This window comes from Castor canadensis, chromosome 5, assembly GCF_047511655.1.
Source record: "Castor canadensis chromosome 5, mCasCan1.hap1v2, whole genome shotgun sequence".
Lineage (NCBI taxonomy): Eukaryota > Metazoa > Chordata > Mammalia > Rodentia > Castoridae > Castor > Castor canadensis.
The window spans coordinates 154250081-154270081 of record NC_133390.1 but is presented as its reverse complement, the minus strand read 5'-3'; the positions used below and the strand labels follow the sequence as shown (position 1 = coordinate 154270081).

The window sequence follows — 20001 nt, the reverse complement described above, 5'->3', positions numbered from 1 at the left end:
CAAGTTATGGAAACAACCAAGATTCCCCACTACTGACGAATGGACCAAGAAAATGTGGTATTTATACACAATGGAATTTTATGCAACCATGAAGAATGAAATCTTATCATTTCCAGGTAAATGGATGGAACTGGAGACATCATTCTGAGCGAGGTCAGGCAGGCTCAGAAGACCAAAAATCATATGTTCTCCCTCATATGCGGACTTTAGATCAAGGGCAAATGCAGCAATGTGGTTGAACTTGGATCACATGACAAGGGGAGAGCACATACAGGAGATATAGGAATAAGTAGAAAACCCAAAACATGAAAGTGGTTGATGTCCACTCTCCAAAGGAACTAATACAGAAACCTTAAAGCAACAGAGGTTAACATGAGAAGGGGATCAGGAACCAGTGTAAAGATCAGTTAGAGATGAATCAACATGGGTTATAAAACACACGTGTACACGAAAGCAATGCTAGGAATATTTCTGTATAGCTATCCTTATCTCAACTAGCAAAAACGCTTTGTCTTCCTTATTATGCTTATGTCTTTTCTTCAACAAAATTAGTGATAAGAGCAGAATAGGATCTGCCTGGAAGTGGGCTGGGGGGAAGAGAGGAGAGAGTGGGGGAGGGGGGAAGGGGAAGAAATGACCCAAATAATGTATGCACATGTGAATAAATGAATAATTTAACAAAATAAAATGAAATCTTATATTTTTAGGCTTTGAGGTTTTTCTATAATAAGTATGAATATTACTTTTAACACTTAGAAAGAGATAAAGTTTTAAAAGAGCTAGTCAGCTCGAGTCCAACCTTACCAGGAGTAGTATCCATTCCCTGCTCCTTTTGCTCAGCAGCGACCTCCAGAGAAAGGTTTCCAGTGGCCGCCGGCTGCCCGTCATGCTCCACCTGGCAGGTGAACACCATGCTCTTCCTATGGGCAGACGAGTTGACCAGGAGCCAGCTGGTCTGACTGTAGGTCCCATCCTTGTTCTCTGTGAGGGTTGAGGCCGTTTCTGTCTGGGACACATTTCCGTTCTCTAGCCAAGTGAGCTGCAGGATCTGGGGGTAGAATTTCTTCACCTGGCAGGTGAGGTTCACCTGGTTGCCTGTCATCCTGGGCTGTTGGGTGACCTCCAAGGTGGGTGGAACTGAAACAGCACAGGCGGGAGCTCTGACCTTATGGCCCAGCAAATTCCAGAGGGACCCTGGGGAGCTGCGCCCCCACCACCACACCAAGGGCATCACCCAAGACAGTGCTGGCTCAACACTGAGGGTGTGCACATGGATGACATCGGGAGTACAGCACACAGTAGGACTTTTAGTTCTTGTTAGGGTAGCAATGAGTAAAACCCACAAGTGCAAACCCTGGCATGCAGTCAGATGCAATAGACATAGCAAGTAAATAAAACCACCAAGCACTTGGGGCTCAGCTCACGTTAGATATCCAATACTTGTAGCTGCTTTTAGTAAAAATAAATACAACTACCAGCACAGTGCATGGCACAGGGAGGAGACCTCCTGTGCACGGGAGGGGACAGGCCTGCTAGGCATGAGGTTCCAGGCCATCAGGCCCTCGGGCAAAAGCCCTGGGGAGGAGCAGGCTTAGTGGCAAGGTGTGGACTTGGGTAAGGAGTCAGGGTCATCTACCTCGGATGGTGTCAGACAAGTTGGCAGTCCCACGAAGAGGGGCCTCCTGCAAGGTGACATGGGCCACCTCGCAGATGACCTGAGAGCGGACATCCCCGGGGTGCAGTGCCACCTGGGTTGTGCTGTAGATGTGGTAGGACACGCTTTCTCCTGTGGGATCCACATTGGTCTGGAAGTTGGAGAGCACCTTCCCATTTTTGAACCACTTCAGGGCGACATTCCGGGGGAAGAAGCCATGGGACTTGCAGGTGAAACTCACTGTCTGCCCAGGTGTAGACCTGGTCCCAGGGCCCGATACCATAGGTGGAGAGGGTCTGGCTACAAAGAGCATTTGACAAGAGACATGATTGTGATGGCCACCCCTGACCACACGGGAGTGATGCTGTGATAGCTTCCTAAACAGTATTATTTTGTGTTTGTAAGGAGCTGGGGATCAAATCCAGGGAGTCATGAATGCTAAGCACTTTCTCTGCTAGTTGGCTAAGACCTCTGCCATAGACACACCTCAAATAATGCTGGGGTGTGGTTCTGCCTTATCCTCCTGTTGTGACCTTGTCCTACTGTCTCCAGAGGTGAGCACACCTGTCTAGACAGACAGTGAGGAAGGGCAAGCCCAGGTGAATTTCAGCCTGAGTTCAAACTTCTCTCTGCCCCAGGGGATCCACCAATCTGGGCACAGGAAGGAAACAGTGACCTGTCTCATGTTTTGTATTAACTGCTCCCTGCTGGCCTCCCCTGGACACCTTTGCCATCCTAGGTGAAGCAATTCTAGAAGTGAACACAATGGACAAAGTACAACACGGGACAACAGGAACACTGGAACCCTGCTGGCCATCGAAGGGAGCAATGCCCACAACCTTGTGCTGAGCCTGTGAAATGGGCGGTGATCTTTTTCATTCCTGGGCCACAGGAGGATGAAGTGAGGCCCTGGAAGCTTTTCATGTTGCATAACACATAGGACCTGCTTCTCACACAGGAATGCACAGCCCTGCCTTCCATATAGACTCCATCCATCCAGAGCTCTCCTTGCAGAAACCTATGACTCACTCCTTGATTTTCCTTCTTTCCACAAACACGCCAGGGGTCTAACCTATACTCAGTCCTGAACTTGAAAGTAAGAGGTTAAAGGATGCTTTCTGAATCTGAGTGCTTTTCCTGAGACTGTTTGGGGTTAGGATCACAGATCACAGATCACAGAGTGCTGAGGAATCCAGGATGGATTCCTAATTAACTACAAATCCCCCAGATACAGGTGCTCTGAGCAGGCAGGGGCACTTCCTGGTCATGAGAGCACACAAATGCATGATGGGAAGTGGGAGGCAGAGTCTGCTGATGGCCAATTATTACCCAGCCCATTCTCCAACAGGCATTAGACTAGCCATATCACAGATAATTGTGAATGTTTTACTTCCTACCTGCCAGCACTCAAGCACCTTCCTGGTACATAAGGAAAGTGTCACTTGAAGAAGTAACTCATCAAGACAGCAGCAGCCACAAGATCCTGATGGCATCCGGGTCTGTAATTAGTTGATTAATCAAGGGTTTCTGTGCATCCTGAGCTGGCCTGATCCTTCTGAACCCCTAAGGTCCTCCATACTCAACCAGCTCTGTGAGAGCAACAGATTGTGAGTTTCTTGTGGGACAAAGCTGTGAGAGGGACATGGCTGGCTAAGGGGACAAGGAGGTAATCAGGCCACACAAGCTGATTAATTTTACAATGTTGTCCTGATCTCTTGGTGTGTGGTATTTGTGTGTTGCTGGCGATCAACACTAGGGACATGCATATGACAGGCAAGCATTCTACCACTAAGCTACACCACCACACACCAGTTCTTCATCTTCTGAGCCTCAGTGTCTCTGTCTGTACAAAGTGGAAAAACCACAAACCTGGGAAGATGAGCAAGGATTGATTGAACACAGTGACGTGTTATATTGTAGTTGCTTGATGAATAACACCTATGACTACACACGCATTCATTCTTTACATAGCCAGCAGGCACAACAAAACCAGAGAAACACCAGTAAAGGTCTCCATCCTGTTTCTGCTGCTGCCATGAAAAATCGAAATGAGAAAGGGCCAAAAATCACTGTATAAGGTCCCTCTGTTCTACTAATAATTTCCTCAGGAGCAGAGTTTGTGAAGTGGTTTTCTTATCACAAAGAGATTCACAGCATTTTCCCAGAGGAGCTCTTTACAGAAAGCTGGACGCTCTGTGCAAGGGGGAGGACAAAGTACATTGGGTGACATTGAGGCATGGGAGGCATGGGAGAGTCGTGTTCACAGTGGGGATTCACTGGGCTCCAGCACCAGTTCAGATGCAGACCTCTGTGAGATGGGGAAGTTCCAACTGAGGCTGGGGTCTGAGCAGCACACTGTCTGGGCTGCTGACTGGGAGATGTGCCCACCCTGCCATGCAGACCCCAAAGAGCTGTGCCCGGCATGTGCTATTCTGAAGCGGTCACACTGAAAAGGAGTTCTGACACCCCAGGGCCATGGGGGACCAAAATACCTGTAGATTAAAAGCCACTTTCCCCCTCTGATCTAAGGGGTTGTCATCTCTCAAGAGTTGTGAGCCCTGGCTCTGTTTGAGAATCTTCTGGAGTAATCAGTCTTCAGATGCCCAGACCCTCATCAGAGCAACTGAGACAAATTTCCAGACTGGAGTCTGGGTCTGGGATTTATTTCAGGTTCCCAGGTATTCCAATGAGCAGCAGGTGGACATCACCCGACCCCCCCCATCCCATTGACACCTTGGCCTGGGGAAGGAAAGTGACTCATCCAAGGTCACACAGCCTCTACATGTCACACTCACAGTGATCTGACATTTCATACAAGCCAGGTACTGGTCTGACAGCTTAACATGTCTTCACTCCTCAGTCTCTGCCATGCTCTGCGAGGGGGACTCATAGGGAGACAGGTGAGGACGCTGAGGCCTTGGCAACCAAAAGGCACCAAGAGCAAAGCCTGGCACACAATAAGCCCTCGGTGCCTGTGGTGTAAGGAGGAGGCTTGACTACCGAGGGGAATTACTCCCTGGAGGCATGAGGACAGTGCAGGCCATACGATGGCCAAGTCACTTAAACAGAACCCTCATCTGTGGAGGCATTGGCTTGGCTGTGGGCAGGCAGACAAGGGTTGCACACGTCCCCTCACTGACCAGCTGTGGAGTCTCACACACGTGCAGGTCCTGTGTGGCCTGGGCCCTGATCACGGGTGGGAAATCAGTTCTTGAATATGAGCACCACTCCTGCACCTGCTCGTTAGCTGTCGCTACAGAACAGAGGGCGTTATTCTTGACCCGTTATTTTTCCCTAGGGGACAAAGGACGGCCACAGATACTCACCACGCACAAATAAATCGGTGCCTGGTCCAGGCTTAAACTCCGTGTCTTCAGAGCCACCGGCTTTCTGGAACTTCACGCAGTAGTAGGTGCCGGCGTCTGCTGGGGTGACATTACTGATGAGAATGGAGAAGTCCATGTTGTCCCTCTGTGTGCCATCTGAAAGTAGTGTGACGCGGGAGAAGTGGCCTCCTTTCTTACGGAAGATCAATTCCCGGCCTGGTCCTTCCCCCCTGAACCACTGGATGGTCCCCACAGGGAGCAGGGAGGTCACAGTGCAGCGCAGAGTGGCTGTCTCTCCAGCATCGACAGACACTGACTTGTCAGGCTGAATCACCTGCAGCTCCTCCTGTGCAGCAGCTCCTGGAGGGAAACAGCAGTTACTGTGCGTCATGAGGGGACCCGCGGGGGTTTCTCAAGTTTTATCAATGACTTTCAGTGACTGAGTGCACAGTGTGAGTAGGACTTGAACTCATCACATTGTGTATGTGATCAGGTTAAAACTCCTAGGATTTTTCCCCATGGTATAATCACATTATGTTAATTTTCTATTGCTGATGTGACAACGTTTTGAAATTTTAGGGGAACAAAACAATAGAAATTTAAGCCTCAGGTGCTGGCACATTTGTGTATCCACACCTCCTCCAGAGAGAAGGGGATTGTGAGCTTAATCCAGGGCAAAGGTAGCAACGTGACCCTATCTAAAAAGAAAAGCAAAACGGCTGAGGCACAGCTCAAGTGATATGGCCAGTATACATAGACCTGGTTCATCCAGCAAGCAAACAAAGAACAACAACAACAAAAAACAGAAAAATTCATGATTTCTTGGTCTAGACATCAAACACCCTAATTTGGTGTCACTAGACAACTATTCAGAGGTCATCAGGGTGCACTTGTCCCTAGAGGCTTTGTTCCTGGCCTAACCACATTTGAGAGTCTGCCAGGATTCTTTTTGCTTGGTTCTCATCTTCTTATCACTTATCCTCCCGCTACATTCATCACACATCCTTCTCCATCTCTGACCCTCTCGCCTCCTTCTTGTCAAGACTCTTGTGATCTATTGGGCACATCCTGATCGCAGACCAAGACTATAAAATAACTATCTTAGACATGGTCAGAAAGGTAAAGGAAAGCATGGACAAGGCACTAAGGAAATCAGGAGCATTAATAATTAAATGAGAACATCCACAAAGGGAAAGAAATCATAAAAGGGAGAAATTTGGGAATTGAAAAGCACAATAGCTGAGAGGCTCATTGGAGAGGCTCCACAACAGAAGTGAGCAGGCAGAAGTGAGAATCAGAAAATGTGGCGATAACGTCAGAGAGTCTGTAGTGCAGGCAGGAAAAACAATAAAGAACTCGAAGGACTTGGAGGGGACCATCAGGTGGTTCCACACACCCATTATGGGATCCCAGGAGGAGAGCGATGAGACAAAAAGAGAGGGGCGAAGATTATCTGAAAAACTAATGTCCCAAGCCATGAGTGTTGATAAAATAACTGAGTCTAGAAATCCAGACTCTGGGCTAACTCCACGTAGGTTAAACTCAAACAGACCAAGATGGAGACACAGTATATCCAACCATCAAAAGCTAAAGTAAAGAGAGAACATTGAAAAAGTCCAGAGACATATTGCTCACCTCAAACAAGATCCTCCATAAGATTCTCACCTGAGTGCTTATCAGAAATGTCGCAGGCCCCAAGGCTATAAGATGATATATTCAAAATGCTGATAGAAAAAATCTAGTCAAGAAAGAATTCTGTACCTGACAAAACCTCCTCTCTCATGAGAGAGAAAAATACGATATTCCCAGATAAACAAAACCTGAGGAGGTCATAACCATGATTCCTGCCCATAAGATACAATAAATGGAAATGAAGGATGCTAGATAGCAAGTAAAGAACAGACAAGAGGGCCCACTTGTCCCTGAGGGACTGGAAGAAGAGTTAAGCACTGTTAAGTACTGTTAAGTCATTGTTAATGTCAAATATAGGTCTTTATTGTAAGCACCCATTTAGCATTCATTTTCCTTTCAATATACTAAGACTTTAGGGCAGGAGGACTACCAGCCAAGCCAAGGACAGCCCTCCTACCAGCGCCAGCTGCTTTGAACACTCTGGAGCCCTCAAGAGGTGACTTGACAACCACAGCTGACTGCCAAGCACATTTTTGGCTAGGATATGAAGTGTGCCATGATTGGTGCAGACCTTGTCACACCCCTTTCCTGGAGATATAAGTAGGTGGTTAGGCTGACTTGTGACTCAGCCTGGAGACACCCTCCTCTGCTGCCCCCTGGTGTTGCAATAGTAAGCCTAATAAAGACTTCTCTCCAGTGAACTTTTCTTACCCACTTTTGGTTTTCTTCATTAGTAGAGCAGCTGAGCTAGTAACATGCAAAAAAGAGAAGAGGAACCAGCAGAGGTTTCAGCAGTAGTGGGGTAACAGGAATGGGTGCTCTGATAGCTGCAAAGGCAAGAGAGACAGGAGAGCCAGGAGTGGCAGAAACAGTAGTGGATCTGGTGCTGATGTCCAAGGCAACCCAGTGGCAGTAGCAGCCAACTGTTCTCTGACAAAGCATTAACATCTAGAAAATGCAAGGAATTCAAAAATTTAATGAGAGGAAACAAGTAATCCAGTTTAATAACTGGCAAATGAGCTATGGAGCTTCCTCAATAAACTGAAGAGGGAACCACTACATGATCCTGCTACACCACTCCTGGGCAGACCTGTGGAGGAATGTAAGTCAGCACGCAACAGAGATAGCTGCACACCACGTCTACAGCAGCACTGTGCACAATAGGCAAACTACGGAATCAGGCTGGGTGTGCAAAAACTGATGGATGGATAAACAGACATACACACACACATAAATATATACACACATACACACATACATACGCATTCATTGGACTATTATTCAGCCACATAGGAGAATAAAATTATGTCATGAACAGGAAAATGGAGAGATCTGGAGATCATCATGTTAAATAAATTAAGTCACACTAATATTGCATATTTCCTCTCATATGTGGAATCCATACCTAACCAAAAGAAAATAAATGACATGAATATAAAACAGAGACTACCTTGGGGTGGGGACCACTGGGAGAGGGGAGGGTGAAAGGAAAGGATGAATGAGGGTTGAATATAATTGAAGTACTTTATACACTTGTATCAAAATAGAAAAATGAAATCCATCAAAATTGCTTTAAAAGTGAGGAGGGGAATATGAAACATTAATACAGGCTGTAAACTTGATTAAAGTCCATATTATGCTTGTTATGGAAATATCACAATGGAACCTCTTTGTACAATTTAAATATGCTAATAAAATTTGGCAAATAATCTGTATAGACACATCTCAAAAGAAGAATTACAACAAATACATAAAAATACTCAATATCATTAAGCATCAGGGAAATTCAAGTCACAATTAGAATGAGATCTCCTTGCACTCTGGTTAGAATGCCTCTTATCAAAAAGACCCCAAAATAACAAACACTGATAAGGATGTAGAGACAGAGGAGCTCTCATAAACTGCTAGTGGGGTGTACATCAGTCCATTGTAAGAGGACAGTATGGAGGTTCCTCAAAACACTAAAAATAGAACTACTGTATGATCCACCTATCTCACTTTTAGGTATACACCAAAGGAAATTACATGAGTACATCTATGACCTGTAAGCCCACGTTTATTGCAACACTATTCACAAGAGGCTAAGACACAGAGTGAGAACAGGTGCCATCAACACATGAGTGGATAAGGAAAATGTGGTATGTATGTGCAAAATGGAATATTCCTTCAGCCATAGAGAATGAAATTCTGTTATTTACAGTAAAAGGGATTGAAATGAAGCCATAAGTAAAATAAGCCTGACAGAGAAACACAAAAACAGTATGTTCTCGAAGTGAAAAAAGTCAACTTGAATTTAAAATAGTGATTGATTATGACAGGTTGGGAAGGGTCAGTACGTGGATACTGGATAAAGGGAGGCTGAATTTGATCAGATCATGCTTTATGCATGTGTTAAAATATCCCACAGAACCACTTTAATATGTTCAATTACTATATATAACTTAAAAATATAAAGGAAATATTAAAAGATAAATTCAGTTAAAATAGTTAAATGTTTCAGAATATGTTAAAACAAGGCCTTCAAGGATCAAAATGTTTTATGCAAAATCAGACATTGTACCCAATGTTCCAAAATTGACAGCCAGATTTTGCTTATTCTTTAATCTAGGAAAAAATAAAGAACCCATCATGATGGATTTCTACAACTTCAGTGCTGTGGTCCCCATACCCAATCACCAAATTATTAAAATAACAGATTCCACTCAATGGACAACTAGTAAATATTTTGCTCTAATAGAGTTCCTTAAATGTTTTGTTCAGTAACTACTTCAATAGCTGGCATTTACCTCTCCCTGTGATGGGACACAATTCACCATTTCCAGTGTACCCAAGGGAGTACCTCAAAAGTTTTACCGTCATACGCAATCATTGCTGAAAAGATCATAATTTCCACCTTTCTCCAGAAGCACAGGTTGGACACACTACATTGTTAACATCATTTCCTAAGAGATACAACCATGGCAGTTACTAATGACTAATAAACCACATCTCTTGGTTCATTCTGGGTTCAGTGGCAACAAATTCCTTAATTATAAATTTTATGTACAAAATAAAACCAATAGGTACTCATGTTATTCTTCTAACAAAAACCCACAAACTAACAAACACATACTACTTCACTGCAGAGGCTTCGATAACCTTTCTCATGCCTCATGGAGTCTCTATACTTGTGATGGTGACAAGTGTTCCCAGGCCTTCTGAGTTAAAAAAAAAACCTGCCCCCTAGGTCCTGTGCTATGAACCATGAAAACGAGAAATGACTGGCTACCTGCTGGAATCTCTAGGAAGTAGAGGCTCATTAGCCTTGATAACTCCACAAGCTTGGCACAAGCTGGAGCCAAACTCTTGGCTGTCTGGGATAGTCCACCTGCGGGAGGGTGTCACTTCTTCATCCTTAGTCCCTCGCATGATGCCAGGGTATCAGAGGAAGTTATTTCCCTCCAGGCCTTGGCATCCTGGGAAACCTGTGATAATTAACAGAGTGAAAAATAGGAACGTCAGTTCTAACCATCATATACCACAGAACTCAGTGGATGTTGCTCTCTCCATCCTCTAACCAAAATGTCCCAATAAAGAAGAGAAACCAAAACACAACACATTTGGCCAAACTTTACGTGGTGGCTTTGGCACTGAATGCCCTACTTAGCAACTAGTCTAATCTTAAGTTTATTATCCAGTATTGGGTCTTTCCCTAAAAATTGCCCTATTTTGGTAAAAATGAAAAATCTGAAAGTCTCTTCCTCACAGTTGCTAACAATATTTATCAAAATGACGTGTCAACATGTACTAAGGTCACACTAAAAGTGTTGCCCAAATAGTCCTCATTACACTCAAGGTACCATCATAACTAATTGTAACCAAGACCTACTTTCTGCTTCTTAGGGAACAACTTGTTGAGCTCTTAGAAGAGGTAATCAAGAGAAGTTTCATGTCCCTGATAGCTTACATAACTGTTCAACTGATCTACATAATGGTCTCGTCAAATAACTGTTTTCAAATTCTGGTCTTGCAAATAATCCCTCAAATGTGTTTCCATTTCTCCCTAGGCCTCAACTTATTATAATAAATTTTGTATTATAATAAGTTATACAAAATTATTATTTTGTATCTTAATCTCATTCCATAAGGAGTACTGGACATACCAAGCAGGCACATTTTCCTAGGACCCATTAACTCTAGATGGTGCCACAGATCAGGCCACTGCTCAGCTGAAATGGGGCCCAGCTAAGCCTTACCTGCTGCTAAAACAAATACAAATTCTTGTAATGTGGAGCTGCACATCATTCTGGTTGCTATTGGTCTTATTACTACTGACTTATTGATGAAACCATCCTCCAAAAATACTAGCAAACTGTATTTACAGCATTTTAAAAGATTATATACCATGATCAAGTGGTTTTTATTCTTGAAATGTAAGGACTGTTCCTATGCAAAAATCAATGTAATACACCATACTCATAGAAGGAAGGAATAAAGCTATATAACCATTTCATCTGATGCAAAATTTGACAAAATTCGACATTTGTTGTAGCAAAAAGCATCAACAATATGAGAATAACTAAAAGCATCCTCTGCATGAGAAAAGCCAAAAATAAAAATCTCATTCCTACATCATAGTCAAAGTCAAAAGGCTGAAGACATTTCCTTTAAGATCAGGAACAGCACAGGATACCCACTTCTCCACTTCTTTGAACACAGTGCTCAAAGTTCTAACCAGAGAGAGTAGGCAAGAAGAAGAAGAAAAGTGTACTTGAAATATAAAGAACTGTATTTATCTCTGGGTGCTAATGACATGACATGATTTACAGAAGTCCTAAAGATTCCACAAAAAACTGTTAATGCTAATAAATGAATTCAGCAAATGTGTAGGATATGAAATCAGCAGTAAAACTTCAGTTGTATTTCTCTACATTAGAAATGAACAATCTGGAAAAGATATTAAACAATAATTCCCATTAAAAAAACTCTACGGTAAACTGAACTACAGAGGTGAAAGACTTGAGCAATGCAAACTATAAAACATTGTAGAAAAAATTAAGGAAAACAAAATTAAATGGAAAGGCCTTCCATGTTCATGGACCAGAAGAATTGATATTATTAAGATACCACTACTAACAAAACTAATCTACAGATCCACTATAATCCCAATCAAAATGACAGCTACATTTTTGCAGAGAGAGAGAAATGTGGAACTAAAGAGAACCCAAATAACCACAATCATTTTTGAAAGAACATCACTGAGGACTCACATCTTCTTAGTTTGAAACTAACTACAAAGCTACAGTCATTAAGGCAGCATGATGTTGACATCACAACAGACACAAAACCAACGGACTGGAATAGAACCAAGAAACAGGTCCTCACATTTATGGTCAATTGATTTCCAGCAAGATTTCAATGTGGAAGGAGAGTCTTTTCAATGTTCTGGGAAAACTGAATATCTACATGCAAGATGATTGAATTGACTTTCATCTTCCACTATCAATAACTATTAACTCAGAACAGACCTGAAACCCAAACAACACAGCTAAGCCTTCAAAAACAACTTTGAGAAAAGAAGGCATAGGTAAAACTCATTGTGATGTTGGATTTGTCAATCATTTCTTACATTTGACAACAAAAATCACAAACAACAGAAGGAGAATAAATTTATCGAACTTATAAACTTATCAAAATTATAAACTTTGTGCTTGAAAAGACACTTGAAGAAAGTGAAAAAAAATGTACCAAATAGGAGAAAATATTTGCAAAGTGTATATCTTCGAAGGGACTAATATCATGAATGTCAAAAGAATTCCTACACCTGAAAAGCAAAATAACACACAATTCAATTTTAAAAGAATAAAATACATGAGTGTACATTTCTCTATGGAAGACATTCACAAATGGTCAATGAGCACCTGAAAAGATGCCCAACCACACTGCGCATTAGGACAGTGCACATCAAGACCACGGTAAGAGGCCCTTGCCAGCCCTTAGGATAGCTATTATCAAAACAAAAGCAAAAATATGACAAGCACAAAACAGAAATAACAGGTGCTGGCAAGGGTGTGAAGAAATTGGAGCCTTTACACATTCCTGGTGAGAATGTGAAACAGTTCACCTGCTGTAAGAAATATTTGCAATGACCTAAAACTTTAAATAAAGAATCACCATAAAATCCAGCAAATCTGCTCTTAGGTATATATTCACAAGAATTAAAAGCAGAGACTCAAGTGGGCACTTGTGCACCACTGTTCATAGCAACATTACTCACAATAGCCAAAAATAGTAGTAGAAACAACTAAAATATATGTCTACAGATTAATAAATAAACAAAATGTGGAACTTACAAAAATGGAATATTATTCCTGCCTCACAAGTGAGAAATTCTTTTTTTCTTATCATATTATTGTTGTTCTAGGGGTACATTGTGACATTTACAAAAGTTCTTACAATGTATCATAATTGAATTTACCCCTCCATCATTCTCCTTCATCCTCCCTCTCCTCATTCCTGGAATAGTTTCAGCAGGTCTCATTTTTCTACTTTCATATATGAGAATATATTTCCAGTATGTTCACCGTCCTACAACCCTTTTCTTATATACTCTTCCCTCCCACTGGTACCAACCCCCAGATAGGACCTATTCTACCTTCCTGTTCTCAGTTGTAGAAAAAAGACATTTGTGTTTTTTAAGATAACTATATAGGGAATTTCATTATGACATGTATGAATGTATTACAACCTGAATTTGTTTATCCCATCTATTTTTCTCCTTTCTACATTAGTCCCCTCCTTATAGTGATTTCAACAGGCTTAGAAATTCTATTCATAGAATTTTAAAATTCTATTCATCCTTTTAAAGAAAGTACATCACTTATATTCACTTTAACTTCCTGCTTTTACCCTCCCTCTTCCATTAGTGACCTCAACAAACAAAAAATTCTAATTCATCCTACAATATATATGAACTTTGAAAATATTATGGTAAGGAAAATAAAACAGATACAAAAGGGCAAGTTAATATGACATACCTAACATAGATGACTTCACATAAACAAAGTGTACAGAGGCTAGCCAGAGGCGATGGGGAGAAGGAATGGGAGGTTATTGCACAATGTGTAGAGTTCTGATTGCGATGTTGAAAAATTCCAGAAATGGATAATAGTGATGATTTCACAATATGATGAAAGTAGTCAGCACACTGAATTGAATCGTTGCAAAGGTTAAAATGGTAAGATCTATGTCAAGTGTATTTTTACACAATAAAATTGCATTAAACACAGATGGTAGCCCTTACAGAAGCTTTGAGTTGGACCAATGGCTCAAGAAAAAAAAATCTAGTGTGTGGTTCAAAAGTGCCTTTACTGGAGAACTAGAACTACAGTAGCCAGAAACAAGAAACAAGCCAACTGTATACTTGTGTTTTGAAAAGAGCTGTGGGTAGTTGTTTGGAGCCACATGACTATGTGCACAATGAGCTATGAGTTGAAGGGACATGAGTCACCTCTACGCCAATCATTTAAGTGAAGGTGAAAATCTCTGCAGTTTGGTTTCTCTGCCTCACTGACCATCATGTTTCTGGAGCCCTAAAGAAATACAAGAACATTCCCCCTAAATAATATTTCAAAAAGGCAGCAACTGGATTCCAGCAGGAAGGATGTAAATCAGAGGACATAGTAAATATAAGTCATTTATATAAAATTTATTTTGTTACCACAAATAAATCCTGTGTTCTTTTCTAACACTGAGCTATTCTTCCAGGAAAATATGAGGGTCACTTTTATAGGATGAAGGCTGGAAATATTCCAACATTTCACAGTGTGTGTAACCAAATGTGCCTCTCAAGAGACACATCCCACTACAGGACAGGTCCTTCAGTGCACTATGATCAGGACATGGCTTTGGTATTTAAGTCTGGAGAATATTGGAGGGGAAGAAGCTGAGCTTCTAAGATAGAAATATGGGTAAATCTTGGAGGGAGAAATCGAGAGAATGAAAGAGAGAAGACAGAGTAGGGTGAGGGGGTGGGGAGGAGCCAGGGACTGGTAAAAGAGCCGGCAGGTGCACATCTGTGGTTCCCACATTTACCCCTCTGGAACATCCTTTCTCCTGACTCTGGACTTATATGTCCACCTGCCCACCTGACAGGTTGCTTGGAAGAAAACAAGCACCCTACAGTTAACATATTCTAAAATGCATTCCTTACTTCCACCCTCAGCCCTCTGGACCATAGAGGAAACATTTTCTTTTCTTTTTTTTTTTTTTTTTTCATTTTTCTTTTATTTATTCATATGTGCATACAAGGCTTGGTTTATTTCTCCCCCCTGCCCCCACCCCTCCCTTACCACCCACTCCGCCCCGTCCTGCTCCCCCCCTCAATACCCCGCAGAAACTATTTTGCCCTTATCTCTAATTTTGTTGTAGAGAGAGTATAAGCAATAATAGGAAGGAACAAGGGGTTTTGCTGGTTGAGATAAGGATAGCTATACAGAGCGTTGACTCACATTGATTTCCTGTGCGTGGGTGTTACCTTCTAGGTTAATTCTTTTTAATCTAACCTTTTCTCTAGTTCCTGGTCTCCTTTTCCTATTGGCCTCAGTTGCTTTAAGGTATCTGCTTTAGTTTCTCTGCATTAAGGGCAACAAATGCTAGCTAGTTTTTTAGGTGTCTTACCTATCCTCACCCCTCCCTTGTGTGCTCTCGCTTTTATCATGTGCTCATAGTCCAATCCCCTTGTTGTGTTTGCCCTTGATCTAATGTCCACATATGAGGGAGAACATATGATTTTTGGTCTTTTGAGCCAGGCTAACCTCACTCAGAATGATGTTCTCCAATTCCATCCATTTACCAGCGAATGATAACATTTCGTTCTTCTTCATGGCTGCATAAAATTCCATTGTGTATAGATACCACATTTTCTTAATCCATTCGTCAGTGCTGGGGCATCTTGGCTGTTTCCATAACTTGGCTATTGTGAATAGTGCCGCAATAAACATGGATGTGCAGGTGCCTCTGGAGTAACAGTCTTTTGGGTATATCCCCAACAGTGGTATTGCTGGATCAAATGGTAGATCGATGTCCAGCTTTTTAAGTAGCCTCCAAATTTTTTCCCAGAGTGGTTGTACTAGTCTACATTCCCACCAACAGTGTAAGAGGGTTCCTTTTTCCCCGCATCCTCGCCAACACCTGTTGTTGGTGGTGTTGCTCATGATGGCTATTCTAACAGGGGTGAGGTGGAATCTTAGTGTGGTTTTAATTTGCATTTCCTTTATTGCTAGAGATGGTGAGCATTTTTTCATGTGTTTTCTGGCCATTTGAATTTCTTCTTTTGAGAAAGTTCTGTTTAGTTCACATGCCCATTTCTTTATTGGTTCATTAGTTTTGGGAGAATTTAGTTTTTTAAGTTCCCTGTATATTCTGGTTATCAGTCCTTTGTCTGATGTATAGTTGGCAAATATTTTCTCCCACTCTGTGGGTGTTCTCTTCAGTTTAGAGACCATTTCTTTTGATGAACAGAAGCTTTTTAGTTTTATGAGGTCCCATTTATCTATGCTATCTCTTAGTTGCTGTGCTGCTGGGGTTTCATTGAGAAAGTTCTTACCTATACCTACTAACTCCAGAGTATTTCCTACTCTTTCTTGTATCAACTTAAGAGTTTGGGGTCTGATATTCAGATCCTTGATCCATTTTGAGTTAATCTTGGTATAGGGTGATATACATGGATCTAGTTTCAGTTTTTTGCAGACTGCTAACCAGTTTTCCCAGCAGTTTTTGTTGAAGAGGCTGCTATTTCTCCATCGTATATTTTTAGCTCCTTTGTCAAAGATAAGTTGCTTATAGTTGTGTGGCTTCATATCTGGATCCTCTATTCTGTTACACTGGTCTTCATGTCTGTTTTTGTGCCAGTACCATGCTGTTTTTATTATTATTGCTTTGTAATATAGTTTGAAGTCAGGTATTGTGATACCTCCTGCATTGTTCTTTTGACTGAGTATTGCCTTGGCTATTCGTGGCTTCTTGTGTTTCCATATAAATTTAACAGTAGATTTTTCAATCTCTTTGATGAATGTCATTGGAATTTTGATGGGAATTGCATTAAACATGTAGATTACTTTGGGGAGTATAGACATTTTTACTATGTTGATTCTACCAATCCATGAGCATGGGAGATCTCTCCACTTTCTATAGTCTTCCTCAATTAGAGGAAACATTTTCATCCTACCAGATGTTCAGGCGCTGAACATGGCAGTCTTATTTTCCCAACTCAAATCTATGCAGCAGGAATTCCTGTTGGCTCCATCTCAGAAACTATATAAAAACTCTGAGCTCCTTTTCTTTCTCTACTGGCCACTATCCTATGTAAGTCAGTTCCTCTAGGAATTGTTGGGTAACATTACAACAAGCCAAACTGGGGAGCCAGGAGGACTCTGTGCCCTACCATGTGTCCATTGGGAGCTATGAGCAGGGGCTTTTCCAAGCTGTCCCAAAACAGGTCCTCCAATCCTGCCTTTCCTGAGAAGAGGGAAAATAAAGTCCCATGATGACCATGGGAGTTTGTGGGCTGAATGTGTCTTATATATGTTGAAGCTGTAAACCCCATTCCATCACAACATGATTGAATTTGAAGTCAGGGTCTTTAAAGAGTTAATAAAATTTAAATGAGACAGTTGAGTTGGATTTCATTCCAACATAACTGGTGCTGGTACAAGAAGAAAAAAAGATACACAAACACACAGAGGGAAGACTGTGTTCAGATACAGGAAAAAGATGCCAAACACAAGTCTTCAAGAGGGACTTCAGAAGAACCCAACCTGCTGGACACCTTGATCTTGGATTTGTAGCCTCCAGAACTCTGAGGAAACTGAAGAAGCTGTGAGGTGTTTTAGCCACCCAGCCCATGGTGTGTTTTTATGGTAGCCCTAGCAAATAAGCAGAGGCCCCTTAAGCAGTAAATGTGGAACTCTTAAAGAGGAAGGGGCCATAGAAGGATGGGTGCTAAGGCCCAGGTGACAGAATGGGGACAGAGGACCCCGCTGAGAAAGGATGGTGAGTGAGCATAACCAGAAGCATGGCACCACTGTCCACCTCACACCGGCTCCATGTCAGACTTCACAGCCTTGGGTGGTGAGCAGAGAGCCCTGGCCTTGGATCAGGCAGATTCCTTGACTGCCTCTGATCTTCTGTGGCCTTGGATATGTTGTCTCATCTCTTGGGTCCTTAAGAGTTACAAGGATTTGTAGAATTACCCTACTGGGAAAGTACCTTGTTCCTGGAATAACATTAAAATGTAATTAATGATTATTATTGGGAGAGTCACCTGACTGGAGGCCTCTGGTCACCTGCTGAAGGTAATGGATCCATAGGCAGTGCCCAAGTCCCTATTCTATACTATCAGAATGCCCTGTCCTTGCTTTCTGTGACAGGATCATACTTACTTGAAGTCCCTGTAAATCAAGGTGCAGGCTATACCAGGATCAGGGGGAGAGGATTCTATTTCAAGGCCAGACTCACCTGTGAGTCCCAACAGCAAGGTCAGCAGCAGGACAGGATGAGGAGTCTGGGGCCAGGAGTCTGGAACAAGCATGTGGAGACCAAGTAGTCTACTGTGTCCCAGTGTCTCTGCTAGGGAGATCACAGTTTCTGCTCTGTGGAAAGAAAAGATACCTTGCCGCCTTCCATTAAAGAGGAAGTGTCTGGGATGGATGGAGATGACCCACTGTCTCCAGATTGTGAAATAGAAATCGGCCAGCACAGGAAGCTACAGGCAAGGAGTCACTCATGGTGCTTTCTAGAGGAAATCACATTACACTAACAGGAAGAATGCTTCCTCTTTACTGGGGCGTGAGTGCTATCCACTATAACCTTCATACCATCTTGAGGTCTTAATGAGTCCCCAATGTGAGCTCCTAGCCAAGACCTTGCCCTTTAGTCCTAATCCTGAGCTCCAGTGTGTGGCCAGTTTGTGGTCTTGTTCTGCACCAGCTTTCCTGAGAGCAACTCTGCTGGAGTCAGGATGAAGTTTCCCAAGACTTACTGAATATTGGAGCAGAATGGGATCTGCTCCTGAAATGACACCCTATTGGAAACCTCTTATTGGTACAACTTGTAAACATAGCCCAAAGGCAGTATGATGTGAACTTAGGACTCTATGAACCTGCACCCAGAAAAAGGAATCCAGTACTGTCTTGGTCCAGGAGAGAAAGTGGATTTAGATTAATTAGCATCTGTTGGTGGAGCATGTTGGGGGTTGTGGGTGATATGAATGGCAGAATATGGAAAGACATATTGTGGAAAATTCCTAGTGTAAGGGAAGGGGACGTCCCATCACATTGACTTGTTCTCCCTAGAAAACACCTATTCCATTTGCTACAGTGTGCAATTGGGAGCTGAGGAGAAAGGAAGGAACAGTGACCTGGTAAAGAGGATGTGCCAAAGAGTTGGTCAAGTTACTAGATCCTACTAAACTGTTTGTCATCTCTGAACTGGGGATAAGAAGTCTTTTCCTAGTTATTTTTGGGGAGATTAAAGGAGAAAATGGCTATAACATGCTTGAAAGCCAAAAGGCCATTGTTGGTACTCTTGGGGCCAGATGAAGACAAGAAAATCAAATATGGCTTTTCAATGAGCACCTATCTTATGGTGCCAGTTTCTCATCAGTGGCCTTAAACCAGCTCTCTGACTTCCTGGGACCCAGTTTATGTGTCATCCTTGCCTCTGAGATCAATTGCACCCTTGGGATTTCTATGCATCTTCGTGGTGGTTGATGCATGGAGGTGGCAGCTGCTTCCCCTGAGGCACTTGGTTGTCTTGTGCTTTATTTTTGGCAGCATCACTTGAATTGGATACAGCTAGAGCTAAGGATTAGATGTTTCAGGTGTTCATGATTTTCTGCACCACTGGTTTGTTGGTGTCCAGAGTTGGGTGGGGCAGAGTGGAGGGAGGAAAAGAGGCATCACTGAGGGGTGATGCCTCTATACAGAACTACACAGAACTCTGAAGAGAAATCCTCATCTTCCTGAAAATACCCCATCACCATTCCCCTGCCTGGCTCTATTCACCAGTCTGCCTGAGATTTTTCCTTCGAGAATCCCATATTCCTACTGTTGGAGCCAATGTGGCTATTTTTTCTGGGATTTAATGTGTGTCTAGAATTTACCTTGAATTCACTACTGTGGGGGCTACAAGCAGCTTCCTGCAAGCTCAAAAGTGTCACAGACCTGCAGCTAGGCTGGGCATGGTTTCCTGTAACTGTGACCACATTCTGTAGCGAGGTTAGGCGGAAACTCTGTAACCAACCTGTTTCTCTATAACTGACTTGTCTTTCTGACCAGCTGTGAACGATATACTGCAAAAACCACCTGGGGGGTATATAGTGTCATCTCCTGACACTGACTGGGGCTCAGG

The 20001-nt window shown here is 42.6% G+C and overlaps 1 protein-coding gene across 3 annotated transcripts in view; it reads right to left on the bottom strand.

Moving 5' to 3' along the window:
- LOC109692893 (signal-regulatory protein beta-1-like) overlaps nucleotides 1-20001 on the bottom strand; it is a 57355-nt gene that overhangs the window by 7121 nt on the left and 30233 nt on the right. The window contains exons 1-5 of one of the 3 annotated variants that reach the window (XM_074074481.1): nucleotides 18109-18378; nucleotides 9881-10076; nucleotides 4981-5340; nucleotides 1637-1954; nucleotides 805-1137 (exon numbers count right to left, since the gene is read on the bottom strand). In XM_074074481.1, coding sequence (XP_073930582.1) covers nucleotides 805-1137; nucleotides 1637-1954; nucleotides 4981-5340; nucleotides 9881-9911 — 1042 coding nt within the window. In that variant the 5' untranslated portion in view covers nucleotides 9912-10076; nucleotides 18109-18378. Of the gene's footprint in view, nucleotides 1-804; nucleotides 1138-1636; nucleotides 1955-4980; nucleotides 5341-9880; nucleotides 10077-18108; nucleotides 18380-20001 lie in introns of those variants that run through there. The other 2 variants (XM_074074480.1, XM_074074479.1) reach the window with 2 other exon arrangements.